At 55.4% G+C, this 23868-nt stretch overlaps 3 protein-coding genes across 6 annotated transcripts in view; 1 reads left to right on the top strand and 2 right to left on the bottom strand.

Annotated features, from left to right (window-relative positions):
- IFT172 (intraflagellar transport 172) overlaps window positions 1-15494 on the top strand; it is a 36062-nt gene extending 20568 nt beyond the window's left edge. Inside the window, exons 25-48 of one of the 3 annotated variants that reach the window (XM_064650854.1) lie at window positions 181-325; window positions 400-489; window positions 898-995; window positions 1222-1357; window positions 1437-1553; window positions 2125-2267; window positions 2942-3035; window positions 3281-3345; window positions 3473-3653; window positions 4169-4278; window positions 4725-4854; window positions 5451-5549; window positions 5890-5999; window positions 6474-6537; window positions 7148-7234; window positions 9041-9157; window positions 9603-9713; window positions 10494-10613; window positions 12002-12097; window positions 12778-12837; window positions 13586-13684; window positions 14050-14203; window positions 15008-15096; window positions 15332-15494. In XM_064650854.1, coding sequence (XP_064506924.1) covers window positions 181-325; window positions 400-489; window positions 898-995; window positions 1222-1357; window positions 1437-1553; window positions 2125-2267; window positions 2942-3035; window positions 3281-3345; window positions 3473-3653; window positions 4169-4278; window positions 4725-4854; window positions 5451-5549; window positions 5890-5999; window positions 6474-6537; window positions 7148-7234; window positions 9041-9157; window positions 9603-9713; window positions 10494-10613; window positions 12002-12097; window positions 12778-12837; window positions 13586-13684; window positions 14050-14203; window positions 15008-15096; window positions 15332-15421 — 2605 coding nt within the window. In that variant the 3' untranslated portion in view covers window positions 15422-15494. Of the gene's footprint in view, window positions 1-180; window positions 326-399; window positions 490-897; window positions 996-1221; window positions 1358-1436; window positions 1554-2124; window positions 2268-2941; window positions 3036-3280; window positions 3346-3472; window positions 3654-4168; window positions 4279-4724; window positions 4855-5450; window positions 5550-5889; window positions 6000-6329; window positions 6538-6561; window positions 6638-6975; window positions 7235-9040; window positions 9158-9602; window positions 9714-10493; window positions 10614-12001; window positions 12098-12777; window positions 12838-13585; window positions 13685-14049; window positions 14204-15007; window positions 15097-15331 lie in introns of those variants that run through there. The other 2 variants (XM_064650855.1, XM_064650856.1) reach the window with 2 other exon arrangements.
- A 261-nt stretch (window positions 15495-15755) lies between these two features.
- KRTCAP3 (keratinocyte associated protein 3) lies at window positions 15756-18213 on the bottom strand. The gene is made up of 6 exons (XM_064650881.1): window positions 17989-18213; window positions 17856-17915; window positions 17082-17282; window positions 16772-16906; window positions 16346-16437; window positions 15756-16166 (listed from the first exon to the last, which is right to left on the bottom strand). Exons 1-5 carry the CDS (start codon window positions 18196-18198, stop codon window positions 16354-16356), a joined length of 690 nt encoding a protein of 229 aa, XP_064506951.1. The 5' UTR covers window positions 18199-18213; the 3' UTR covers window positions 15756-16166; window positions 16346-16353.
- A 71-nt stretch (window positions 18214-18284) lies between these two features.
- NRBP1 (nuclear receptor binding protein 1) overlaps window positions 18285-23868 on the bottom strand; it is a 33243-nt gene continuing 27659 nt past the window's right edge. For both annotated transcript variants that reach the window (XM_064650864.1, XM_064650865.1), the window contains 9 exons: window positions 23166-23264; window positions 22960-23092; window positions 22572-22674; window positions 20878-20928; window positions 20050-20185; window positions 19915-19968; window positions 19482-19545; window positions 19320-19375; window positions 18285-19130 (listed from right to left, as the gene is read on the bottom strand). In XM_064650864.1, coding sequence (XP_064506934.1) covers window positions 19032-19130; window positions 19320-19375; window positions 19482-19545; window positions 19915-19968; window positions 20050-20185; window positions 20878-20928; window positions 22572-22674; window positions 22960-23092; window positions 23166-23264 — 795 coding nt within the window. In that variant the 3' untranslated portion in view covers window positions 18285-19031. The remainder of the gene's footprint in view (window positions 19131-19319; window positions 19376-19481; window positions 19546-19914; window positions 19969-20049; window positions 20186-20877; window positions 20929-22571; window positions 22675-22959; window positions 23093-23165; window positions 23265-23868) is intronic.

The raw sequence follows: 23868 nt of genomic DNA, 5'->3' as shown, positions 1-23868 counted from the left end.
GCTCATCCCTGCTGTCCTAGTGTGTTCATCCCCTTTAGCACTGCCACTTACTCAGATCCTTTGTGCTGCTCTGACCCAGGAAGCTGAATCAAGCAGCAGAGCATTCTGGTCTCCCTGGCAGAGCACAGCTGGAGGAGGTGGCTGCTGCCTGGCTCTAAAGAGTGATGGGTTTGATACTAGGTGCTCAGTTAAGGCCATCGAGGCAGCCTTGGGAGCCCGGCAGTGGAAGAAGGCCATCTACATTTTGGACTTGCAGGACAAACAGACAGCAGCCAAATATTACCTCAAGATTGCCCAGCACTATGCAGCTTTACAGGAGTACCAGGTGAGGCCGCAGAACACAGTCACCAGTGCTCTCTGTATCCCTTGGGAATGCTGAGTGTGGTCTTTTCCTGGCAGGTTGCAGAGGAGCTGTACATCAAAGGAGGCCAGACCAAGGATGCCATTGACATGTACACACAGGCTGGGCTCTGGGAACAGGCTCACAAGGTAGAGTCAGAAGCCAAAGCTTCTGGGGACCCCACCCCACTCGGTAAAGTGTGTCTTCCATCAGGTGCTGGTGCACAAGGCACCACCACCTGATCAACCAGCACTCTTCCCAAAGGATGCATGCAGGGCCATCCAGTAGCCAGCAAGAAATCTGTTACTAGTATTCACATCCTGACCTTCTCTGCCTCACAGCCCCATGTGGGTGCACCTGTGACACAAATGACCCTCTCCAAAAGCTGGTCCTATGTGCTTTGATCACAGCGACAAGCGACTGCCCATTCTCTGCAGAGCATATAGCATGGATACCTGTTTGTCAGATGGGAAGGAAATTGGTTTTCCCCTTCTCCTTCACTGCCATACGTCAGGAAATTGCTGTGCAGCGTATTCCCTGTGTGTTCCTTTTGGCAGCTGGCAATCAAGTGTATGAGCCAGGAGGATGTGACTGTGCTGTACATAACTCAGGCCCAGGAGATGGAGAAGCAGGGCAAGTACAAAGAAGCAGAGAGGTGAGTGTCTTCCTTGGTACCCATCTAAGACAGCCCTGAAAAAAATAGCTGTAGTGAGGAGGATCCCTTTCCTGGGGTAGGAGTAGAATTTGGGACTGGGGTTTGGAAAGACCGGAGGAACCCTCACCACACACAGAGACCTCAAGCTGATATTTCAGGATGCAGAGATATTTCAGGGACTGGTCATGTCCTTGACTGAGCCATTTGGATGTGCTTGTGTTCCCAGGCTGTACATCACTGTGAATGAACCTGATTTGGCCATCACCATGTACAAGAAGTGTAAGATGTATGATGAGATGGTTTGCCTAGTAGCCAAGTACCACAAGGACTTACTTGGAGATACTCACCTGCACCTGGGCAAGGTGAGTGCATCTCATGACAGGAGATCAGCTAGGCCAAGCCTGGGCAAGAATATCACGATCTTATTGCCTCTGACTGCAGGAGCTGGAAGCAGAGGGGCGCTTGCAGGAGGCTGAGTACCACTACCTGGAAGCCAAGGACTGGAAGGCCACAGTGAACATGTACAGAGTGAATGACATGTGGGAAGAGGCGTACAGGGTAATGATCATTCAGAGCTCCCCACCTGTGCGCGGATCAGACTCTGGCTGCAGGATTCTGGTGGGAACTGCTTTGTGTCTCTTCACTGCAAGATCAGAGCACTACCCAGCCTCAGCACTGCCCCAGCCCTGGAGGCCTGTGGGCCTCCTGCTCTGCAGCATTGAAGCCCAAAAGTAGAGCTTGACCCCTGGGCTCTCTGCAGCAGTGCCTTCCTCCAGGCATTGCTCTGCCCCTGACCACTGCATCCCCTTGTACCTCAGAGGTGTTGTTCTGGCTGCAGCTGCCCCCAGCACTGCTCCCCTCGGTGTGGACATGGAGTGCCAGGGTCACTTCTGCTGCCCAAACAGTGGTGTGGGCTGTGCTGAGAAGGCAGCAGCTGTTCTGCTCTGCCCTATATGCCTTTGTCTCACTCTCCCACTCACCAATCCAGTGATGGCCACAGAAGGGTTCCTCAGGAGGGAACAGATGGTTTTGGTGCTCTCTCATGCCAACAGGCATCACATGAGAGAGGCTCAGTCTGCTGAAGGTGAGATCGATGCACTGGGCTCTTCCACTTCCTTTTTTTGGACAGGTGGCCAAGGCACATGGGGGAGCAAACTCCCATAAGCACGTGGCCTATTTGTGGGCGAAGAGCCTGGGTGGAGAGGCAGCTGTGAAACTCCTCAGCAAATTCGGGCTTCTGGAAATGGCCATTGACCATGCAACGGACAGTGGGTATGCAGCTGCCTCCGCCAGCACTTCCCTGCCCTCTGCCTGACCTGAGGAAAAATGGGTGGCCCAAGATAACTCTGTTCACATGGTAGCAGCAGGGCCAGGGTATGGCATGTCTTCCCACCCCACCATACTTCCCACAGGCATTCCACTCCCTTGACACATCGCACTTCCCATCCTCATGTCAGTCTCTCAAATGCCAAGTCTGAGCTGTGCAGGCAAAAGCAATTTGTTCCTTAACCTCAGCAGGAAGGGCCTTGTGAGAGCCTCCGAGCATGAGAGGAGGTATTCCTCATGTCACCATAAGTAACTGCCTGCCACAAGAATTTTGGCCCTGCTCTGCACTGGGCCAGGTGTCTGCCTGCATGGCCATTCCCTGCTTCTCTCCCCCAAGCCCATACATCTCTCAGCTCCTGCAAGTCTTGTCACCTCCCTTTGGGATGGAACCAAGGGCCTCGGGTGCTAAGAGCAGGTGTGAAGGAGTTGAATTTCCTCAGTGGGGACTGTAAAAGTTCCTGTTCTCTGGGCAGGAGCAGGTGGAACCCACAGTGCCCATTCACTTTGGACCCTCTCTCCTCTCCCAGTGTCTTGTGCTCTCCTTGATGTCTTGCTCTTGATGAAGGCATGCCCTCAGAACACAGAGTCCTGCCCTCACCCCATTTTCGCTTTCATTGCAGGGTCTTTGAATTTGCTTTTGAACTGGCCCGCCTCTCCATGAAGCAGAAGATGCCAGACATCCACTTAAAGTATGCCATGTTCCTAGAAGATGAGGTAATTTCTCCCCTGGAATAGGTGGGAGTTCTCTGGTTGCTCAGATAGCTGAGCAGTTGTCCCGGGACTGCTGCAGCTGGCACAGTTCTGGCTGCAGTCACTGCACATCCAAAGGGCTCCACAACCCCAGGCTCCACACACATCTTTGCTTCATAAACCCTCCCTGCCTCATGGTAAGTAGAGGAGGTCATGTAATTGTATCGGGACAGGAAGGGCATGCAAGCAAATTCCTTCCTTTCTCCTAGGGCAAATTTGAGGAGGCTGAAGGAGAATTTATTAAAGCTGGGAAGCCCAAGGAGGCCGTGCTGATGTATGTGTCCTTCCACATCCTGGCCTGCTGCATCTGCTCTCCCCACATGATGCCAGCCTGGGTGCCTCTCCAGCATCAGGCTGCCCCGTGTCATCCCCCTCGTTCCATCCCGTGTCGGTCCCCCCAGGTTTGTGCACAACCAGGACTGGGACGCGGCGCAGCGAGTGGCTGAGGCCCATGACCCGGACAGCGTGGCTGATGTGCTTGTTGGACAGGCACAGTTTGCCTTTGAACAGAGGGAGTTCCAGAAGGCAGAGGCCTTCCTCCTGCGAGCACAGAGACCTGAGCTGGCCATAAAGTACTACAAGGTGAGTGTAGTCTGTAGCAACATCATTGCCTTCCTCACGGGACAAGAACGTAGTTTGGATGGAGGAGTGAAATCCACCTCCCAGCTCTCCCTGTCAGCTTAATAGCCAAAGAAAAACCATTTACTCAGGGGGTTCCTAGAGGAACTTAATTCTGGCCTGAAGGCTGAACCAGTGGATATCACAGCATAGCTTTGCTCTCACAGTTCCTAGAAGAGGTGTCCTGCCAGAATATGGGTGGTCCTCAGGGGTAGCACAAGTGGGTGCATTTGGTGTCTAAGTGCCCATTCCACGGAGATAGCTGGAATGGATGAACACGTTCCCCTGAGGTACTTTGGATGAGTGGATAGACACAGGTGCCATTTGGGGGGAAGAAAGAATTGGATGGTGCTGCTGTGGTTGTTTCTTCCATAGGTTCTCTGGTGAGATGACATGAGGGGCTAGATATGTTATGTAATGCGGGAGTGTGAGGGATCCTGGTGAACTGGTGAAAACTTCTCCCCATTGTGCTTGTGCAGGAGGCCGGCATGTGGAGCGAGGCCCTGCGGATCTGCAAGGAATACATGCCTAGTCGGCTGGGAGAGCTGCAGGAGGAGTGTGGCAGGGAAGCTGGCAAGAAGGGCTCTGGGTAGGGAATGCTGTGGTCAGGCTGCAGGAAACAGCCAGGTAGCTCTTCCCTGTGGCCATAGTGCTGATGCCTTACAGGCTGATGGGATCCCTGATGGGAACCCTGATCCGGTGGTTTCCCTCTTGAGGGCTCTAGACTTCTTACTGCAGAGGTTTCCTCTCATCCTTCCTCCCTGCTCTGGAGGCTTATTGCTGCCATTTAAGGTCTCCCAGATGGCCTCTTGCCACATATATATCTCCACGGTGTCCTTTCCTGCCAGTGCATCTCCCAGGGGTGCTCAGCCAGTTCTCTCCTCAGCAATGTGTGCACTCTGCCACATGCTCCATTCTCCTCTGAGGTCCCTGGCTTACCTGTGTCGTGCACCTCCCTGCCCACACCCTCCACACTGCCTAGAGGATCTCTGGCAGCATCCCAGCCCTGCTCACAGCCTGCATTCCTCCCTGCAGCGGAACCGAAGGGCTGCTGGAGCAGGCCCGGGAGTGGGAGCAGGCTGGGGAATACGCCAGGGCAGTGGACTGCTACCTGAAGGTGCGGGATCCCAGCAACAGTGGCCTGGTGGAGAAGTGCTTGCTGAAGGTACCGTCAGGGGCTGTGATTCCCTTCACTTGCTCTGCTGCCTGGGAGCTCTCCCACAACCTGAGAGCACCTTAGAGATCCCAGTCACTGCAGGGCACAGGAGAACCTGCAGGCTGCAGTGGCTGCAGAGCTGAAAGCCTTCCTAGCTGTTTTCTTGAGCCATGATGGGCTGTGCTTACCCTGCATGGTGCTGACCCCCTTGCTCTGGCACCACTGCCTGTGGCAGGCCAGTGCCTGTCTGTGTGCCCACAGCTCCCTGCACTGAAGAGCTGCACTTTATGCCTCAGCTCTTGCTAGAGGAGCACCTTCTTGTTCTGTCTCACCACTCTTTGTTTTGTTCTTGTTCATACTTCTCACTCACATCCATGTCCTTGTACCAACTTCAACAATTATGTCCTTGTTTGATCTTCTGTGTGTGAAAGTAGCTGGGCTTTGCTTCTCTGTCTTGCTGAAGTGAGCTGCCATTTCTTCTCCCCTTCTCCATAGTTGAAGTGCTTCCAACTCTCAGTCTTTTAGCTGGGACTGAGAACTTCCCAGCTTTATCCTACTCTCCCACAGCTTTTATCGTTTGTGCTGCTGACAATTTCTCTTCACAGGCTGCTGAGTTGGCTGTGAAATTCTTGGGTCAGTCACAGAGCGTGGAGGTGACACGGACTGTGGCTCCTCAGCTGGTGGCCATGAAGAAATACAGCGTGGTGAGGGCTGGCTCCTGCCCCCAAACTGCTGGAGAAGTACTGACTGACATAGGAAGGGAGAGCTCTATCCAAGGGAAGGAGGCTAGGTCACATCCTGGGGTGCTGGGTGGATGGCTCTATCCAGAGTTAGGCAGTGCAGAGTCTTGAAGGAGGATGAAGGAGGGGAAGGAATCAAGTCCTGGAGTAGTGTGAGAGAGGCAGGCCTTGGGAGGAGGCAGGAAGGAGAGGAGCAGGTTATCTTTTGGGAAGAGACTTTCTGTTGTGGCTGTGTGCTGGTCTGCACCAGCTTCAGCCTGGAATGCATGGACTGTCTCCCATGGGACTGTGTCTCGCCCTCCAGGCAGCTGAACTCTACCTAAACTTGGACCTCATCCGAGAAGCTATTGATGCCTTCATTGAAGGGGAGGAATGGAGCAAAGCCAAGCATGTGGCCAAGGAGTTGGACCCCAGGTATGTCCTGAACTTTGCAAATTATGCTCTTCCTGCTCCTTCTCCCACTCCCAGATGATCCCTTGTCCTGTCTTTTCCTGTCCTGCGGTCCCCAGATTTCCTGGATTCTTCCCACAGTGGCCTTCCCAGGCTCAACAGGGCACGTTTTCCACAGCTACCCTTCTCAAGCCATTCTGACACTTTTCTGTTGTCAGACATCCCATGAAGATTGTTATTCCCTTTTGTTCCATCCCTATCCGTATCTCCCTTTCCCTTGTCATAGTCCTGTGCATGCAGTTTGTTCTGAAAGCCCTGTGATCCCTTGTTCTCCTCACACGTTATGCTGTGAAGAGCTACCTCGGCCCTTTCCTCCCCCTTCTACCTGTGTGCCAGCAGCCCACCAGCAAGACACAGCACAGCTGGAAGTCCTCTGGTTCCAAGGCTGAATCCAGCCTCTGCACTGATGCAAGGCACAAGGATTCTTTCTACCCACAGGTCAGAGGAGTATGTGGACCAGCGTTATAAAGAGTATTTAAAGAACCAAGGAAAGGTGGATTCGGTACGTATTTGGGATGTCTTGCAGGCAAGGGAGTGATGTCAAGACCTGTGCAGATCCTTGGGGCCTTTCTCACGGGGCTTTTGCCTGACTATGCCCACGGGTGAGAAATCTATATGTGCCTGTGAGCCGTGGCTATTCCATACCAGACCACGGAATCACAGAACGGTTTGGCTGGGAAGGGACCTTAAAGCTCATCTCATTCCACCTCTCTGCCATGGGCAGGGACACTTTCCACTAGACCATGTTGCTCCAGGCACACATTGCTGGGTCATGTCCAGTCTTTTGCCCAGCAATACCCCCAAGTCCTTCTCCCCTGGGCTGCTCTCAGCCATTCTCCACCCAGGCTGTATCTGTGTGTGGGGTTGCTCTGACCCAGGTGCAACACCTTCACTTGGCCTTGTTGACCTTCATGAGGTTTGCACAGGCCCACCTCTGCAGCCTGTCCAGGTCTCTCTGGATGGCAGATGGGTCACACTGGCTCTGTAAGTTCATGCCACGGAGAGGGAGGGACTGTGTGTCTGGGAGAAAGACCCAGGTGAGCTGATGCCTGCCTGGATGTGAGTAGGAAGCCTGGCCTGCACAGTGAATTTACGGTTGCTTCCATCCCCAGCTGGTGGGAATCGATGTCATGGCTGCTCTGGATATATATGCAAAGCAGGAGCAGTGGGAGAAGTGCCTGGAAGTCGCAGCTAAGCAGGTGAGCCCTGTGTGAGCCCTCGGGGCCAGGCCCCTGGCACCTTGGAGCAGGGACAGCCGGAGCGGGTGGGCAGCATGGGGAGCTCAGGAAGCACCACACCACTGTCCCCATCATGGCCAGCCAGGCTGAGCAGGGAAGCATATTGTGTTTAAATTTTGTGGTTAATGGAGCATTGGAAGAAGCTAAATGAGTTGTTTGGACTGAAAGTAATTGGTACCATGGAAACAGAGGGATCTGTAGAAGAAAGCCTTCTTTCTCCATGTTCTGGAGAGCCCTGGTGTTAGTTGGAATGAGACATCTTTGTCAGGAAAGCAAATTCGACATTTTTTCGGTTTTTCTGACCTAAAAGTAACAAAATTACCGGAGCGGGGTAATAAAAATGAAGAAAAGCAAAATTAAACTGTTTTACAGTACTCTTCCGTGTCAGTAACAGAAGGAGAAAGCTCTCAATTACCAGGATCTCCTTCGAGGGATGGTTTGTATTCAGTGGTTATTGATTGGTGATTGATTGGTTAATGATTCAGTGGTTGTTGATAATGAAGATAACCAAAGGAAGGTGTTGATTTTTTGGAATGAGGTATTGGTTCAGATTGAATAACAGGGCAGCCCTGGCAATGGCATCTGCCATTAGTGGAGACACCACAGTTTATCACTTGGGCCAGCACTGATGCCTTGGAAAAGCACTGGGAATGTCTGCGAGTGTGGTTTTATAACTTCGGTTCCAGCAACCTGAGTTTGGATTCTACTAGAACAAACTTGATTTCACTTGGGCTTCTCTGTGGTGCAGATGGTCCCTATTGTAATCAGTGTTCTCTTGGAGGCTCCTGTACTGATATTCTGTTTATCAGGAGCCGCAGGTGTTGATCTTCATCCACAAAAAATAACTGCACACTCCATTCCCTGGGAAAGGCTCTGTCAGTTTATTGTTGGCCAGTCACCCCACGGTCACGCTGAGCCCAAGGAGATGTTGGTCTGCTCGTGCCTCTTAAGAGCATTAGCACCACCCTGCTCTGTAACCAGTTCAGAATATCATCACTTTGACTCAGCTGATATACAGTGATTATACAGCAATAATGTTACATTTATCAAAACAGCTCACATACCAGACTGAATCTTTATCCCAAGCTGTGCTGAGCCTGGGTTCAACTTCTAGACATCTGCTGGGGCACTGGTCTCTCTTCTGCACAATAAACTTGCTTCCATTGCTCAGTTTTTAACAGGCACATTTTGTGCCATTTTCTTCCTTATTACTATATTTAAGTGTGTGTGAAGGAGGTCTTTCCTCGCTTGAATTTCTGTGAGGCCAAGAGCAGTCCTCAGAAGTGTCTGTGGGGTCAGCACAAGTATGAGCAGTGTTCCAAGGAGCTGTGGAGTCCTGGAGCTGTGACATCCTGTGGAAAATGGACTAGAGTAGCCTTGTAAATTACAAACACCTTCACCAAGGGTTTTAGCTAATTCTTGGCTAGACTAAGGGCTGGCTTACAGTCAGTACCCATGGTGCCACACAGTAGAGTGCTGCATCCTTCAGGTGTTTGACAGTGTTTCTTTGGCAAGTGCTGAACAGCTGGAAAACAGCTGTATTTGTATGTGTGGAGGATGAGCACAGTATCAGCTAGCCAGGATTAAGGTGTCAGTAGGGTCCAAATCAAAACCCAGGTGTGCTGTGAACAGTCTGGCTCTGATTACCTGTCTTGCCCTTTGGGACTCAGGTGTGTGGGTGGGTGCACACACGGCTGAATCCATCTCCACGGAGGAACAAGTCTTCAGTTCACAAGTCTCATGCTGCTGTCTCTGTGTCTTCTCCAGAACTATAAAGTCCTGCACAAGTACGTCGCTCTGTACGCAACACACCTGATCCGGGAGGGCAGCTGGGACAAGGCCCTGCGCCTGTACGTCCACCACGGAGCCCCTGCCAACCCCCAGGTAATGAGGGCAGCACCACATCCCAGCGTGCTGGGATCTGCCACCTGAGTCAGGCTCCCAGTCACAACTGGGACTGCCAACTGTTCAGCATGGCCAAGCCACTCCAGCCCTGCGGTGGATTCTTCCAGAGGGCTAAAGGCAATCTTCTGGCACATTCTCTACTTGAGGCAGCAGAGAGAGTTGAGTGTTTGTGTTTGTTTTGAACACCTTGAGCACCAAGTTCAGAACAAAAGGAACCATTTGCCTCTCAGAGAGCACTGGCTGCAGGAAGCATCCTTCCAGCCTTCCCATTCCCTGCATTGTCCCCAGCACTCCCTGCAGCCAGCAACCTGCAGCACTGCCACACAAGGAGCCATTCCCTCAGTCTGTGCCTGGCAGCAGGAGAGCTCCAGAGACACTGAGTCCTGGTCTGGCTCCTTCCACACTTCTCTCCTTTTTGTTGCAGAACTTCAACATTTACAAGCGTCTCTTTGTGGAGATGGTGAATGCCTCTGGCATGAACTGTGCCGAGGCGTACTCCAGCTGGGCTGACCTGCGGGATGTGCTCCTCAGTCTGGTGAGTGTGGCCATGGCCACCGCTGCCCTCTCAGCTCCAGCCCCTGGGGACTCCTGACAGGACAGGGAGAAGAATCGTACCGGGTGGCACGGGCAGTGTTTTTAGAACACAAGCTCAGGGGAAAGAGATGGCAGTGTGGACAGCAGGACAACAGGATCATGTGAAATGAATGTGGCCGAGCAAGAGAAGGCAGAGAAGAAGGTGACTCTGCACTCGAGGCCAAATGCTAGAAGTGGGTCTGGACATTGGCCCTTGCAGAGCTCTCTGTGTCACTGCAACATGAGAGCCTATCATGACACGTCCACTTCTCATCCTACACCCATACTCACCAGGCTGCATGGGGAAAGCACAGAGCTACTGAGCCTGGAAAATACAAGTCTTCCCCATCTTCCCAGGGATGCTTAGAGCCTTCTGCTCCTCATTCCTGTCCCAGAACACCTCAGAGCTCATGATTGCCTCATCACTGTTTCTGTCCCACAAATAGCACAGCCAAATAGCTCTAGCACAGATGAAATGAGCAAATCCCCCTTTGTCCATCCAGACTCACTCCTGCCTCCAGTGCTGGCTGTTGTTGCAGTACTGTTGACTATTCCTGGCTCCCACAGCCTCCTTCCTTCAGCATGCTGTGGGAGGCAGAGCACCCAAGGCCCAGCCCCTTTCCAGTTCTAGAGGTGCCTGGATATTTCAGTTCCCTCTCTCCCTGGGCTTTCCTGGCCTCAAGTGGATAAAGAGTGCCCTTGTGCTCTCATGCCCTCAGTTACTCTCATTTTCTCTTCTCAGTGTGAAAACTTGGTGAAGTGCAGCGAGGCAAACACTCCGGCACACGAGGAGTTCGAGAGGATGCTGCTGATCTCCCACTACTGTGCCGCCCGCTCCGCTGCGCAGGGCCTGAAGCAGCTGGTGAGGCTTTGCAGTTCCTCTGCCAGGTCACCACCCTGAGTGGGGAACCCTGAGGGGATGTGCAGGTTCAGGGATATCCACAGGTTACTATTCCACTTAATGGAGCACTTACATGTATCATGGATGCATGGGAATAGGACTGCAGAGATCTGGGAGCCCTTCACCAGCAGGGGAAACTGGAGATGGTCTTCCCTGCTTATAGTGGCAACTGCCCCAGCCATTGAGGCTGAGCTGTAAACCAGGGGAAAGCTGATCCATGTGTTTGGCATGACTTGTGAGAGCAAAGGCACCATAGAAAGTTAGGGATTCACAAAAAATCTGGTCTTCCCAGGAGAGGGATTGCTTCCTCTCTGCTGTCCTGGGCTGTGAGAGCTGCTGGGCTTCACACGATCTTGAGAGCAGCTCATCTGCCCAGGGCTTGGGCAGGTGCTGGCCCTGTGTGCTGAGCCTCTCAGGGGGCTTTGGGAGCTCACAGGCCTGGGAGGGGGGCACAAAAGGCACTGTAAGTATTTTGGAGTCTTTTGTGGACTGGGAATTGTTGTGGACCACAATATGTAGCAGCCTCCCTGCTGAAGTCTTGATCCATGTGGGATTGTGGAATTGTGCTAGAGGTCTGTATTAGCGTGGGACTGGAGCTGTGATGGAGAAGGCTGCAAAAAGGAAAGGTTGCCACAGCTAGGACCCCAGGGAAAGTCACAGGGGAGACTGGGACTTCCCCATGGCTGTATGTGTGGATGTTGGGAGTCCAGAACCATGTCAGACAGCAAGTCTGTACAGACCCTCACAGCTGTGGAATGTTGAGATGCTGCACAGTCTATTTGGGATCATGGAGCCAGGGGTGGCCTTGACAGTTCTGGTGTGATGATGTATATCTGGCAAGCAGAAAAGTGAAATCCCCCTTTAATTCCTCATCTCCACTCCATAATTCTTACATAACTGAATACAAGAAAAAGCTTACTGAGACTGTGGCTGGAGTAGGTTTCCTGGAGAGGCTGGAGAGTCTCCATCCCTTGAGATAGTCAAAACCTGACAGGCATGTTCCTGCCTCTGCTTTGACCAGGGCTCGGGCAGGACTTGGCAGTCACCAGCAATCCCTTCCAACCTCACCTGTTCTGTGTCTCAAATGGGGGGAATTTGGGGTTGGCTTCTACTGAAAAATAGCAATGTTCATAAACAGAAGAACTTCACCCTCAGGTGACAGTCCCATGTGTTCAGTAGTGAGGGAAGTCAGGGTCAGAACTGAAGCTTTTGACCTTTGTTACCTGTAGGGCACATGCGGGTGCAGAGTCCCTGCCGTGAGTCTGGGGTGGTGTGATCTCGTGAGATCCCTTACAAGCTGTTTTTTCTGTGCTGAATTGTTGTGTCTTTCCTGTCCTCTATGTTCACAGGACACCATGGCTGCCCAGCTGTCCATTTCCCTGCTGCGCCACACGGATCTGCTCCCTGCAGACAAGGCTTTCTATGAGGCTGGGGTAGCTGCCAAGGTAAGAGCTACCTGCCAGCAGAGCAGAGGAGGAGGTGGGGCACCCTGGGTTCAGAGATTCTCAGCTTTATCTTCCCAAATTCCCCCCTGATTGCACTTGCAGCCCAATAGCCAAACTCCAGCAGCTGTCCAGCCTCAGGCAGGGAGGACAGACCTCAGCCAACCGACAGGACCTGCAGAGCCAGGGGTGGACAGAGGCCACATTAGGGCTCTGTTAGTGTGGCTGTGAGACTGCTCTGGGTCACTCAAGTGTCTGACAGTCTGCCCAGGTGACACATGGCGAGGACAGCAGCATGCCCTCACAGCCTGGACCTGGCTGTGCACTAATGGAATCATGGAATAGTTTGGGTGGGAAGGGACCTTAAAGCTCATCTCATTCCACCCTCTGCCGTGGGCAGGGACACCTTTCACTAGACTAGGTTGCTCCAAGCCTCATCCAGCCTGTCCATAATGCCTGGCTGCATTGTGAGGGACAGCCTGTGGCCACGGGGCTGGTTGTCCCAGGGATTCATTCCTCAGGGGTGGCGAGCGGGGATGTGCAGTCTCTTTGTCCATTCCCTGTGCTGCAAGTGGGATGCTGTCACACAGAGAGCCATGTCCTCCCCAGACTGGCTCTGGGAGGAGAGCTGTGGCTGTGAGGATGAGCTGCCCGGTCTCACTCGGGGTTCCTCTCTGTACCAGGCAGTCAGCTGGGAGAACATGGCATTCATCTTCCTGAACCGCTTCCTGGACCTCTCAGACGTGCGTATGGTCTGCAGGGGGGGGCTGTTCCACTAAAATGACACCGAGCAGTAGGGCCACCGCAGACCCCCAGCCTGGGCAGGGCACATCTGAGGCTCTTATGGCAGCACATTGGAGTTCATGCTGATGGAGAGCCCCAAACCCCACTCAGTGTGTGTGTGCACAGCACTGGGTACCCTCACACCACCTGTGGGAGGACCTGTCACAGAGGGCACCTGCACAGCCCTGGGCGTGCCAGTGCCACAGTGCACGTGGCAGCAAAGAGCACGTTGGCCTGACAGTTTAGGCCTGAAGTCCTTATGGCTATAGGTGCTGTTACAGCTTTCGGGATGAGCTCACCTGAGTTGTTCCAAGGGAAAGAAAACTACCTGGGGGGTGGAGGCCACCACCCAGTGCCTTGGCCACTGTGATACAAGACTCGAGAGTCCCCTCAGCCCCTTCTTTGACCAGCAGGTTGGTCATCAGAAACACCAAACCCAAGGGAGCTGACAGACCTCACTGTGCCACACTCCCAAAAGCTGTTGGCAGCTGCTGGGGGAAAATAAAAGCCCTGGATTACATCTTTCCCTTCTTTGAGGCCACCTGACAGGTTTGAGTAGGAGAGTGTCTGAGGGGCACTGCAGAGGGTGGCCGTGGATGCCAGGAGGGCCTGGTCACCAAAGCACGGAGAGGGGCATCCTCACCATGAACTGTGCTGTGAGCTCCACAACTGGCATTGCCCAGTGCTCCACCACTTCTCCTTTCCCAGGCCATTGAAGAAGGGAACCTGGATTCCCTGGACCACTCTGATTTCCAGAGAACAGACATTCCTTTTGAAGTGCCACTTCCAGCCCAACAGCATGTGCCTGTGAGTGTCACCTGCATTCTCCAGCTCCTGTGAGCAGTGATGGTACCTCAGGGCCCTCTGAACAGGGGCTGGGATGAGGCTGGGATGGTAGGGACTACTGGGGATGGAAACAGAGCCAGCCCTGGCCCTGCTCTGTGCCCCCCACCCCATTGCAAGCGCACACAGACACACACATTCTTTCCCATGCTCTCCAACACACACACACGTGCACTCACCCTCTGCTGTGCACCACCCGTGTGTGTGTGCTCACCTGTGCACGTCCTGCATGCCTGTGTCCTGCTCTCCCCCGTGCTCCCTGGGGCTGTGGGGCTGCAGCCAGGCAGCGGCACAGCAATTCCAGGCCATGCCCTGGCCTGTGCCTGCAGGAGGAGCAGCGGGAGGAGGTCAAGGACTGGGTGCTCACCATGTCCATGGACCAGCGGCTGGAGCAGGTGCTGCCACAGGACGAGCGCAACACCTACGAAGCCTCACTGGTGGCAGCGGGGACCGGGGTGCGTTCCCTGCCCTGCCTGCTCACAGGTAAGCTCCAGGCCAGCTCACTCAGATAGGGATGATGGTGCCATGCAGGGAGGGGGAACATGCTGCCGGGCAGGTCTGGGAGTGGGGAGACTGTGGCTGTGGGGAACCAGCGCTGCTGGAGGAGATAGAAGGACCCTTTTGTTACTGGGAGGGTGACTGAGCGCTGGAACAGGTTGCACAGAAGTTGTGGCATCTCCATCCTTCCAGACAGTCAAAAGCCATCTGGACATGGTCCTGGGCGGGGGTGGCCCTGTCTGAGCAGGGGGTTGGACCATACAGACTCCAGAGCCCTTCCGACCTCAGCCACTCTGTGTGATTCTGTGATGGCTCAGGCTGGCACAGCTCTGTCTGGGGACTCCAGGCTGGCCAGCACAGATGCTTGTCCCCAGGCAGCACCTGGCCCTGCTCTGCCCTGCTCTACAAAAGCTGTCACTTCTGGCAAGGTCTGTTCCCCATGTGCACACTTCAGATAGTACTGGACTGCAGTGCAGGACTTAAAGAGGATCAGGGAAGGGAGAGCAGAGGTGAGCCACCAGAACAGGCTTTAAAATCAGGAGCTGGGTGCCATTGTTTGACCTACTCACTTGGGTGTCCTTGGCCAAGGGCAGTTCAGCCTTCATCTTCATTTGATCCTGCCACTTTGAGCACCCCCTTCTTCATTCTGGTCTCTTAAAGCCTGAGGCAGTATCGCTCTCTCCACACTGTGCCATGGGGCAGCCCCAACCACGGCAGAGGGAATGGATGCACCAGGTGGGGGTCTGCTGTGGGGCTCAGCTTGTTCTGAACGTGTCACTTTGTGCCCAGGATACCCTGTACTAAGAAACAAGATCGAGTTGAAGCCAGGCCGAGAAGTCAACAAGGACGCGTGGTACAAGTTCATGATGGCTGTCAAGGTGAGCCAGGACCCTGTGGGGCAGGCAGGCAGGCTGTGGGGGTGGGTTCAGCCCCTCATGCTGACAATACAGTCATGCTGGGTGAGTCACTCTCCCAGGAAGGTTTATTGCACTCTCCCAATGTGCTGTTGGGTGGGAATTAACAGCCCCAGCCCTGTCAGCCCCCGGGGTACTCTCGGGGAGCCCCCTGGGAGAGGGCCCTCTTTCCAGTGCCAAGATCTCTCTCATTCTGCAGACATCCCACAGCCCTGCAGGCCAGGATGTGATCGAGTTTCTCCGACGGTGGTGTGGGGCACTCCCGAGCACCAGCTTCTCCTTCCAGTGAGCAGGACTACGGAAGCTTTCAGGGCAGTTCTTCAGCACCCTCCCCTTCCACCCCCAATAAATGTGTATCTCAACCCTGCTGTGCTCCTGTGTGCCAGGGGATGCTGAGCCCACAACACAGGCAGCTGCTGGGGCACAGGGCCATAAACCCTGTACACGAGTCTCAACCTCCACCCTGATGGACGACTGTCACACTGAGACCATGGCTCTGTCAACATCCCTGTGCCTAGGGAGTGGGGAGCATGGACATGGACTCTCCCAGCAGCTGCACAGTCCTTCCCTCAGCAGGCCAAGCTCCCAGCCAGCACTTGCCCAGCAGAGCCACTCACAGAAGCCAGTGTGGAAAAGTTTATTTACTCAAGAAAGCCAGAGGCTCACACCAAAAGGATTCTTCACCTTCTGTTCCCTGCCCTACCTGAGCACGGCACAGCCAGCTGACCTGCTCGCAGTGCCACCAGGACTTGGGCCCCGGCACCTCTGCTCACCCCAGTCACTGCTGACAGACATGACTGCTGACAGAGCCTTCAGCATGCCAGGAAGGGCCTGGCAGCTTGGGGAGAGAAGGGGGAGAGTGTCTGGGGCCCAAAGCACCTTCTGACCTGCAGGATCTGTGCCAGGTGGGGTGGTGGGGCTGGGGGAGAAGGAAGGCGCACCCCTCACCCCTGCAGCCCACCTTACCCACAGCAGGGGCATGGTGCAGGTGTGATGTCACCTTGCTCTGGATCACAGCACTCCTGCAGCACCACCTGGGAGTGAAGGAGCACGTGTAAGTGCAAGGCTGTGCTGCAGGTCCCAGCATCGCACTGATACCACTGGCCATGTGCTTGGGAAGAGGTGTTTTGGGGGGCTGGTGTGGGCAGGGGCCCTTTTGATGGCAGAGCCTGCACCCTGCTGTCCCCAAGCACGGCCCATGTGCTGCGCTCACCTCTCCAGCTAGGCACGAGACTCAGCCAGCCCTGCCAGGAGCTGCTGCCTCTCTCGGGGTGGCCTCTCCGTCACTGCACTTGGCCTGGCCAGCTACAGAGAAAAAAAAAGGGAAAAAAAAAAAGAAGGGGAGGGTGGCAACAGTTGTGTGATGGGCAGTTTACACAAGGAAAGAACAAGGCTTGAAGAACAAGAGCCCCTGACTCTCAGGGGCATGAAGAAGAGGGTCTGTCCACAACTCTCCAAGATGAAGGGGTGCCAGTCTGGCACCCAGGCTGGCCAGAAAAGGTTCCAACTCGGCATCCCCCCCTCCCACTGCTGCACAGTCTGCTTGTTCCCAGCAGAACCCAGCACCTTCAAAATGCAGCACAAAGGGAGCAACTGTGGGGCAGATACAGGGAGACCCATCTGGCTGGACAGGGCATACCTGCTCTTTGTCCCAGCTGTGTGCACAGGGCCCGATGCCCCGGAAGACCAGAGCAACCAAGCAGCACCTGCCCGAGAGCACGGCTTCTGCAGCTGCCAGCAGCAGGGAGGGGAACCAGAGGGCCAGGGCCGTGTCCTGTGGAGCAGGGGGTCAGCAGAGTGTGGGCACTCCACCAGGCTGCCTGCACGCCAGGCAGCAGGGGAGAGAAGAGGGAGAGGGAGACAGAAGAAGAAGAAGAAAAACGAGAGGAAGCAGCGAGAGAAAGAGGCTGATGGGAGGAGCACGGGTGTGCGGCGGCCCGCAGACTCACATAGATGCGCGTTGTGTTGAAGGGACAGTCGTTGGTTGCGATGGCCGTGCGGGCGTCCGCAGGCAGCGCAGAGCTGTTGCAGCCCCTGACCAGGTGTGTGCCCCGGCCGTGCACCGTGAGGGCGATGGCCAGTGCCAGCCCCACGCTACACGCGGTGGACAGGAGGCAGTTCAGCAGGGACACGCTCAGCAGGGTCCAGTGCTGCAGGCAAGAACACCCGACTGGGGCTCGCCCAAGATGGGGGAAATGCCAGGGCCCGGCACCCCCATCTCTGCAGAGCTGCTCGGCAGGATCGCGGGCGCGCTGGGAACCCGGCAGACACTTGCTCCGACAGAGAGCACACCACCTCTGCCTCTTCCAGGACGGCTCATTGCCCGCGGATGAGCGTCTCTCACCTTTCACATCCTTCACCCCCTGTGAGCTCGGCGCCACCGGACGCCCCCTCTGACGGGCTCCGTGGGGAGCCCAGCACGGGCCCCACTCGGCAGAGCGCTGGGACCCCCCCGCAGCTCAGCCCCGTGCCCCCCGCTCCGTGTCCGCCCACCCTCAGCCCATGAGGGACCCCGGCGCGGCTGCAGCTTCACCCACCGAGGCGCTCCCGCCCTCCCGGGGCCGCCGGCGGGGCCGAGCCGGGCAGAGGCGACACCCGCAGCCCCGGCAGCCGCCGCCGAGGCGGAAGGAGCCCGCGGGGCCAAGGTCCAGGGGAGCGGCCGTGGGCGAGGCAGGGCCGTGCCGAGGCCCCCGGCCCGCTCGGCCCCGCAGCCCCGCACTCACCAGGACCGCCCGGGACAGATTGTGCGACACCAGGATGGCGACGATGCCGGCGGCGATGCTCTGCGGGGAGACCCGCGCTCAGCAGGGGCCGGGCAGGGCCCACCGTCCCCTCCCGGCCCCTGCCAGCGCTCACCAGCAGCCCCGAGCACACCGACACCACGTTGGCCGCCGCGTACTCGGGGGTGCCGGCTCGGCGGGCGCCGGCCACGTGCCGCAGGACCGAGCCGTGCACGATGGCGCCCAGCACCAGGCTGCCGTGGCCCAGCACGATCAGCCCCAGCCCCGAGCGCATCAGCCGCCGCGGCTCCGCCAGCGCCCCCGGCCCCCGCCGTCCCCCGGCCATGGCCGCCGCCGCCGCCGCCCTCGCGCCGCCCCGGGGCAGGACGGGCGGCCCCGGCCCGCCCCGCCCGGAAAGAGGCGGCACTCGCGTATTTACAAAACAGTTTATTAAAAATAGGAAATGATAGAAATGAGATGCAGGAGCCGCGGCTCAGCCCCGCCACGCGCCGGGACGGGGCGACGGGGCCGCTGCAGCCCCGGGAGCCCGCGGGGCCCGCAGGGAGGGCGGGGGGCTGCCGGGGCCGCGGGGCCACAGCCCGGGGCCGGCTCACGCCGCGGCCCCGGGCGGGTGCGAACCAGTAAACAAAGTGCAGCCGGGGGCGGGAGCGAAGCGCCGGGCAGGGTGGGGAGCCCGGCCACCCCCGGGCCCCGCGGCCCGGGAACGGGGGAGTGACGGGGGGTGCAGATGGGGGCGGGGCATAGGGGCTCACCCCTGCTTACCTTTAAATTAAAACAAGGAAAAAAAAAGAAAAAGAAAAAGGAAAAAAAAAAACAACCAAAAAAAAAAATTTCGGTGCTGTGCAAAAGACACTTTGTACAATTCAAACAGAACAAACTCCATGCACATGAGTGGGGCTGCAGAACACCCCGAGCCAGGCCTCAGCTCTGCAGCACGACCTGGGCAAAATCCCAACAAAAACAGGGCTGGAAATAATACTGATGCGCAAAGTCCCCTTTAGAGGCGGGCAGGGAGGACTGTCACTGAGCCCAGCCACGGCACATGCAGGATGAGCTTCCAAGCACTGCAGCTGGGGTCTTGCGATGCCCGACAGCGGTGGGCAGACACAGAGGGGTCGCAGGCAGCGAGGCCGCGCTGGCCGCCCGGGAGCCGTGGGGCTAAGATGACACAGTCACTGCCGTCAGGGATCCATTCCGAGTGTAGTAGAACTTGCTAAACGCCTCTTCAAGTAAACAGGTGAGTCTGCTCTGGTCAGCCTGGGGAGAACAAGGACAATTAAGGGTAGGGCCTGTCCACTGAAAGCTGAGAGCTTGGCTGGAGCCCCCCAGGGCAGGGACATGGCTTATTCCTCCTGCCTCCCCATCAGAAAAGGGTTGATCTGGCCTAAATCATTGAACTTTGAGAAAGGAATACAGGCCTATAGCTCGACCTGAGCCCCTGCTTACCTCGCTGATGAATCCAAGCTGGACCAGTTCAGCTGCCAGCTCCTGGATGTTGTCATCTGCAACACAAGGAAGGGTGTCAGTCCCCAGTCCGAACACACTGCTGGCCCCAGTGCACCTCAGCACGGTCAGAAGGCTATTTACTGGGCTGAAGAAGGTACTTACTGGGCTGCAGGTCACAGCTCAAGTGTCGATTCAACTTGTCTTCCAGTTTCAGCAGCAGTGTCAGCTGCGGGGCACAGAAGTTCTCATGAGGGACTGCACTCCTGCAGGCTGCCACGGCCAGCCCAAAGCATCCCCAGAAATGCCCCCCCGGACGGGAACCACCCCTCCAGAGCCCCACAGGGGTCCGACAGAGCAGCCTCAGCCAGTTTCGTCCTGAACCACGGCTGGCAGCACCATCCCACACAGGAAGCCTGGACCTGGGGGTGGCTGAGGTCACAGGTCAGTGGCTGGCACAGCCCGAGTCGGGCTCTGGGTCCCGGCAGCGGCAGCTGTGGCAGCACAGGGTCCTCCCAGGTACCAGCAGCACATCAGAGCCATGAGCTCTGTACGGCTGCCCTGGTCCCCCCCAGCTCAGCCAGAAGTGGGAACATACGTGGTGCTTCACCCCCTCCTCCACGGACTCGATGTTGCACTGCATCAGCACCACCTGGAACAGAGGCACACAGGCAGTGAGTGGCTGCCTGGCTCCCCTGCCTGGGGACAGGGGAACGGAGCCCCCGGCGCTCACCTTGCGTGTCTCCACCTCAGCGGGCTCTGGAGTTGGGGTTTTCACGGACGGGGGAGCAATGGGAGATTTCACCACGACCTGCTGAGGCTGCTGGGGCCGCGGCATCCCAAAAGCTGTGAGGGGGTAGATCCCGTTCCTACAAGAAAGGAGCAGGGTCTGTCAGAGACTGAAACAGTTAATGATTTATGCATTCCAGGAGTTTGCAGGTTTTGACTTTTGCCCTAAAAAGGCAAGGAGTTGCCTCAGAGGGGCTAAGCCCTCAAAGGCAAGAAGACACCTCAGGTGGCCAGTGGGGCCCATCCCTCCCTCCAGTGCTAAGCCCTAAAAAGGCAAACAACCCCTCATGCCAGGGAGGTGCAAAAGCATGCTGAGGGTATATAAACTGACTGGTGACTTTGAGAATTTGGGGGTTCTCCTTCTCCCCCACTGCCTGTGAATCATGACCATCACTCTCAAGCATTGCTGGACCCAGTGGGCAGTGACTGTGTCCATTTCTTTTGTGTTCTCAGCTTCCTCTCCCCTAAACAGTTTCTCCCACCCCAAAAGTTATCTCTATGTTGCATTGTTTTATGACAACACCCAAACTGCTAGCATGCTTGTTGATACAGAATTGTTGAAATAAACCTTGTCAGTTTATGTTTTCAGACACCGATTATTCAGTGTCGTTTCACTCTAATCCACCCCAAGGGAATTATTGATAAAAACCTGAGTTAACCCCCCCTTCCCCTTTTTCTGGGGCGGGTTGTAACAGGGTCTGAGCTTATGGCTCTCCGAAATTTTTCCAGTCTCACACACAGTTAAAGGTGCCCTTTAAAAAATCCCTCTTACCTCACATCCTCCAGGAACTTGTCCAGCTCCAACGCCGGAGACTGTGAGAAGCTGGAAAACAAAACAAAACGTCCTGAGATGAGAAGTTATCTCACAATAACATCCACTCGGGTCTCTTGGGGTCCAGTTCCAAATCCCCATGTCCTGGGCTGTGTCTGTGGGCAGGATGGATATGGACAGAGGCAGCCACAGATGGGACAGGCTCCAATCCTACCATAAGGACACAACTACCCAGAGGAGCTAAGGACGAGGCAGTGGTTAGGGCAGAGCAGTCTCACTTCCCTGCAGAGCTGTCCAATGCACAGTTATTTGGAAGGTGGCCCAATGACACTGTTCCTGGCAAGGTGTTTCACAGACACCTGCCACACAGCCCACTGGTTGCAACAAACACTTTGAATAGCCAAACCCACGTCTCAAGGCTGCTCTGAAGCATTCCAGAGATGAGGCAGGGACTGCAAAACTGCTCAAACCCTGACAGGACATCCACAGGTCTGGTGTGGGCTGCACACCTGCCTTGGCTCCCTGACCACTCTCCAGCCCTTCCCACACTCCCAGCAGCTAGGACTGTCCCATCCTCTAACACAGCAGTAGTTTTTAACAAAAATTTTTTTCTGGCAGCTTGGGTTGCATGGCAGTCTGATGAACCACTCAAAAGTGATGCTCTCTGACATTTCAAGTCATTGCTGCTCTTCCTTTCCCTTTTCCAGCACCTCCGAGGTATGGCACTACCAAAATCAAGTCCCAGGCTGGTGCCTACAGACAGCCAAACCCACACAGCCTGACATCCCATGTATGTGAAGGATCTCTCTTGCACAGCTTTGGCTGTTCACTTGTTGGCCTCCATTCTGAACCTTTATCAAAAACATTCCAAAGGGAATTCCATACTATTATTTCCTAGCACTATGACAACTGAAAGGTCAGTTTTTAGAAGGGTCTCTATGGCTCAGAGAGCTGCTCAAACAGACAGAGCTGTTCTTCCTTGTCACCTTGGTTACTCTTGTTCAGTAGCTCGAGCATCTCAGAACTCTGGGCTCCCCTGGAAGCATCCTGGGCTTCTCTGGGAACACAGCACTCACATGTTAGTCTTTTCAGATAATCCCTCAAGTGGCCAAGGCTTTGCTATCTAAAATCACTTTTTGGCACTCTACTTGCTCCATATGCATTGCAGTCACTCCCTCAGGGAGCCACTCCTCCAGTGTAAGTGGTGCTGTGTGTCACTGACAGCTGCCCAAACTGCCTTTCTCTGTGCAGTGTGGAATAGGCTGCTCCATCAGGAAAATGAGGAGCAGCTCTTCCTCCAAGGTGTTGGACTTCATCTGACAAGGCTGTGATTGGTCTGAGCACCCTCCCAAACTATTCAGCCATGTTTCACTGAGGACTGTTCCAACTACAGCATATTCACTTCCCACCCCTCCACCTGGGAAAAGATTCACATCTCAGCTGCGTGGAATCTGCTCCCAGGACACAGGTGCAAGGTCTCCTCCCACGCAGAAGTCTCCCCAGAATTCTGTGTGGCCAGAGAGGGAGCGACTGCTCCTTCACCTCCAGCTCCATCAGCTCCCATTGGTTCCCTCAGTGGTGAAACACCACCACTTCAGTGATGGGCAGAGTCCCAGTCAGACCCCACAGCACTCAGCCCAGGGCCCCAGCACTGCTGCCCCCAGCAGCCCCCAGAGCACACCACAGGGACTCACATCATCTTGACTCCTTCCCTGTCCTCATGATTGATCTCTGCCAATACCGCGTTCATGTCGAGGTTTTTGGTCATTTCTTCTAAAGCATTTTCAGGAATCATATCTAATTTTTTTAAAAAAGGAAAAAGAACAATTGCAGTTTCTTTCCAGACTTGGAAAAGTAATGAAAAGCAGAGAGGTCTTGAGCTCTCTGATGCTCCTGGAGCAGGCTGGGCACCGCAGCCCTCCCGGCCCCGCAGTGGCACCGCTGCATCCCACAGCCGGGTCCTTGCCCATGCAGAGCAGCAGGGAGGGGGGTTCCCGGGGAGCCAGCTGCACTGACAGCTCAGCAAAGCTCTGCAGGACACAGACTGATGAGGGGATGTGGCTCCCAGGGCTCTGTACTCACGCTGGTGCCCGATGATGCAGTGAGCAGCCAGCAGCTTCAGCGACGGCACCTCGAACAGCGCGGGGTGGAACAGGAGCTCTCGGGCCGTGGGGCGCCTGCCAGGGTCCTGTTCTAGACACTTCTGAATGAACTCCTAAAGACAAACACGGCATGAGACCACAAGCAGTGCCACCCAGCAATGCAGGGCACCAGCCCCCCTCGCTCACCCGCTGCAGGGGGTCCTCCAGCAGCTGGATGGCACTGTTGATGGCCTCCTGCGGCACATACGATGACTCCCCATTCCCCTGGATCTCCAGCACCGCCATCTGCAAACACAGAGCAGAGCATCAGACTCCACTGGGAATGACAGACCGCAGGGAAGAGAGCTCAAGGAGACCACTGCCAAGTGTGAGATAATCACAGCCAAGCTGTTTGGGGCTATTTAAGGTCACAGTTGGGAGAGACAGAGAGAGTGGTTCCTCATTATGACAGCTTGCTCCTAGCACCCCAACAGACTGCCAGGGAGACCTGAGAACTCTGCCAGCAGCACCCTGGACACTAAGTGTCCCCATTCTGAACCTCATGATCCATTGGCCTGTCATTCTACTTGATAATTCCATCCTCTAATGAAGCAGTGCTGGATTACTGCCAGGATCTGACAGTGTCCCTCCTGGCTTTGTGAATAACTCCATATCACAGAACAAAAGCAACCACACAACACACCCAGAATGGGTTACAGACAGCAGACACGAATTCCCAGCTAGGAAAGGCTGGAAAATATTGCAGAGAAGGTCTTTAGACTCAAGTTTTGTTTCCTGAAAGTTGCATCTTTCCACAGTTCTCTTCCTGCTTCATTCATGAAATGTGCAGCACAGGTTGAGAGTTCTTCGCGTTGGCTCTTTCTGACAATTCTTTCCAGAAAATATTCCT

Source organism: Pseudopipra pipra, chromosome 3 (genome assembly GCF_036250125.1).
Source record: "Pseudopipra pipra isolate bDixPip1 chromosome 3, bDixPip1.hap1, whole genome shotgun sequence".
In the NCBI taxonomy this organism is placed as follows: Eukaryota; Metazoa; Chordata; class Aves; order Passeriformes; family Pipridae; genus Pseudopipra; species Pseudopipra pipra.
The sequence above is the reverse complement of the archived record's forward strand: the minus strand, read 5'-3'. Positions and strand labels throughout refer to the sequence as shown.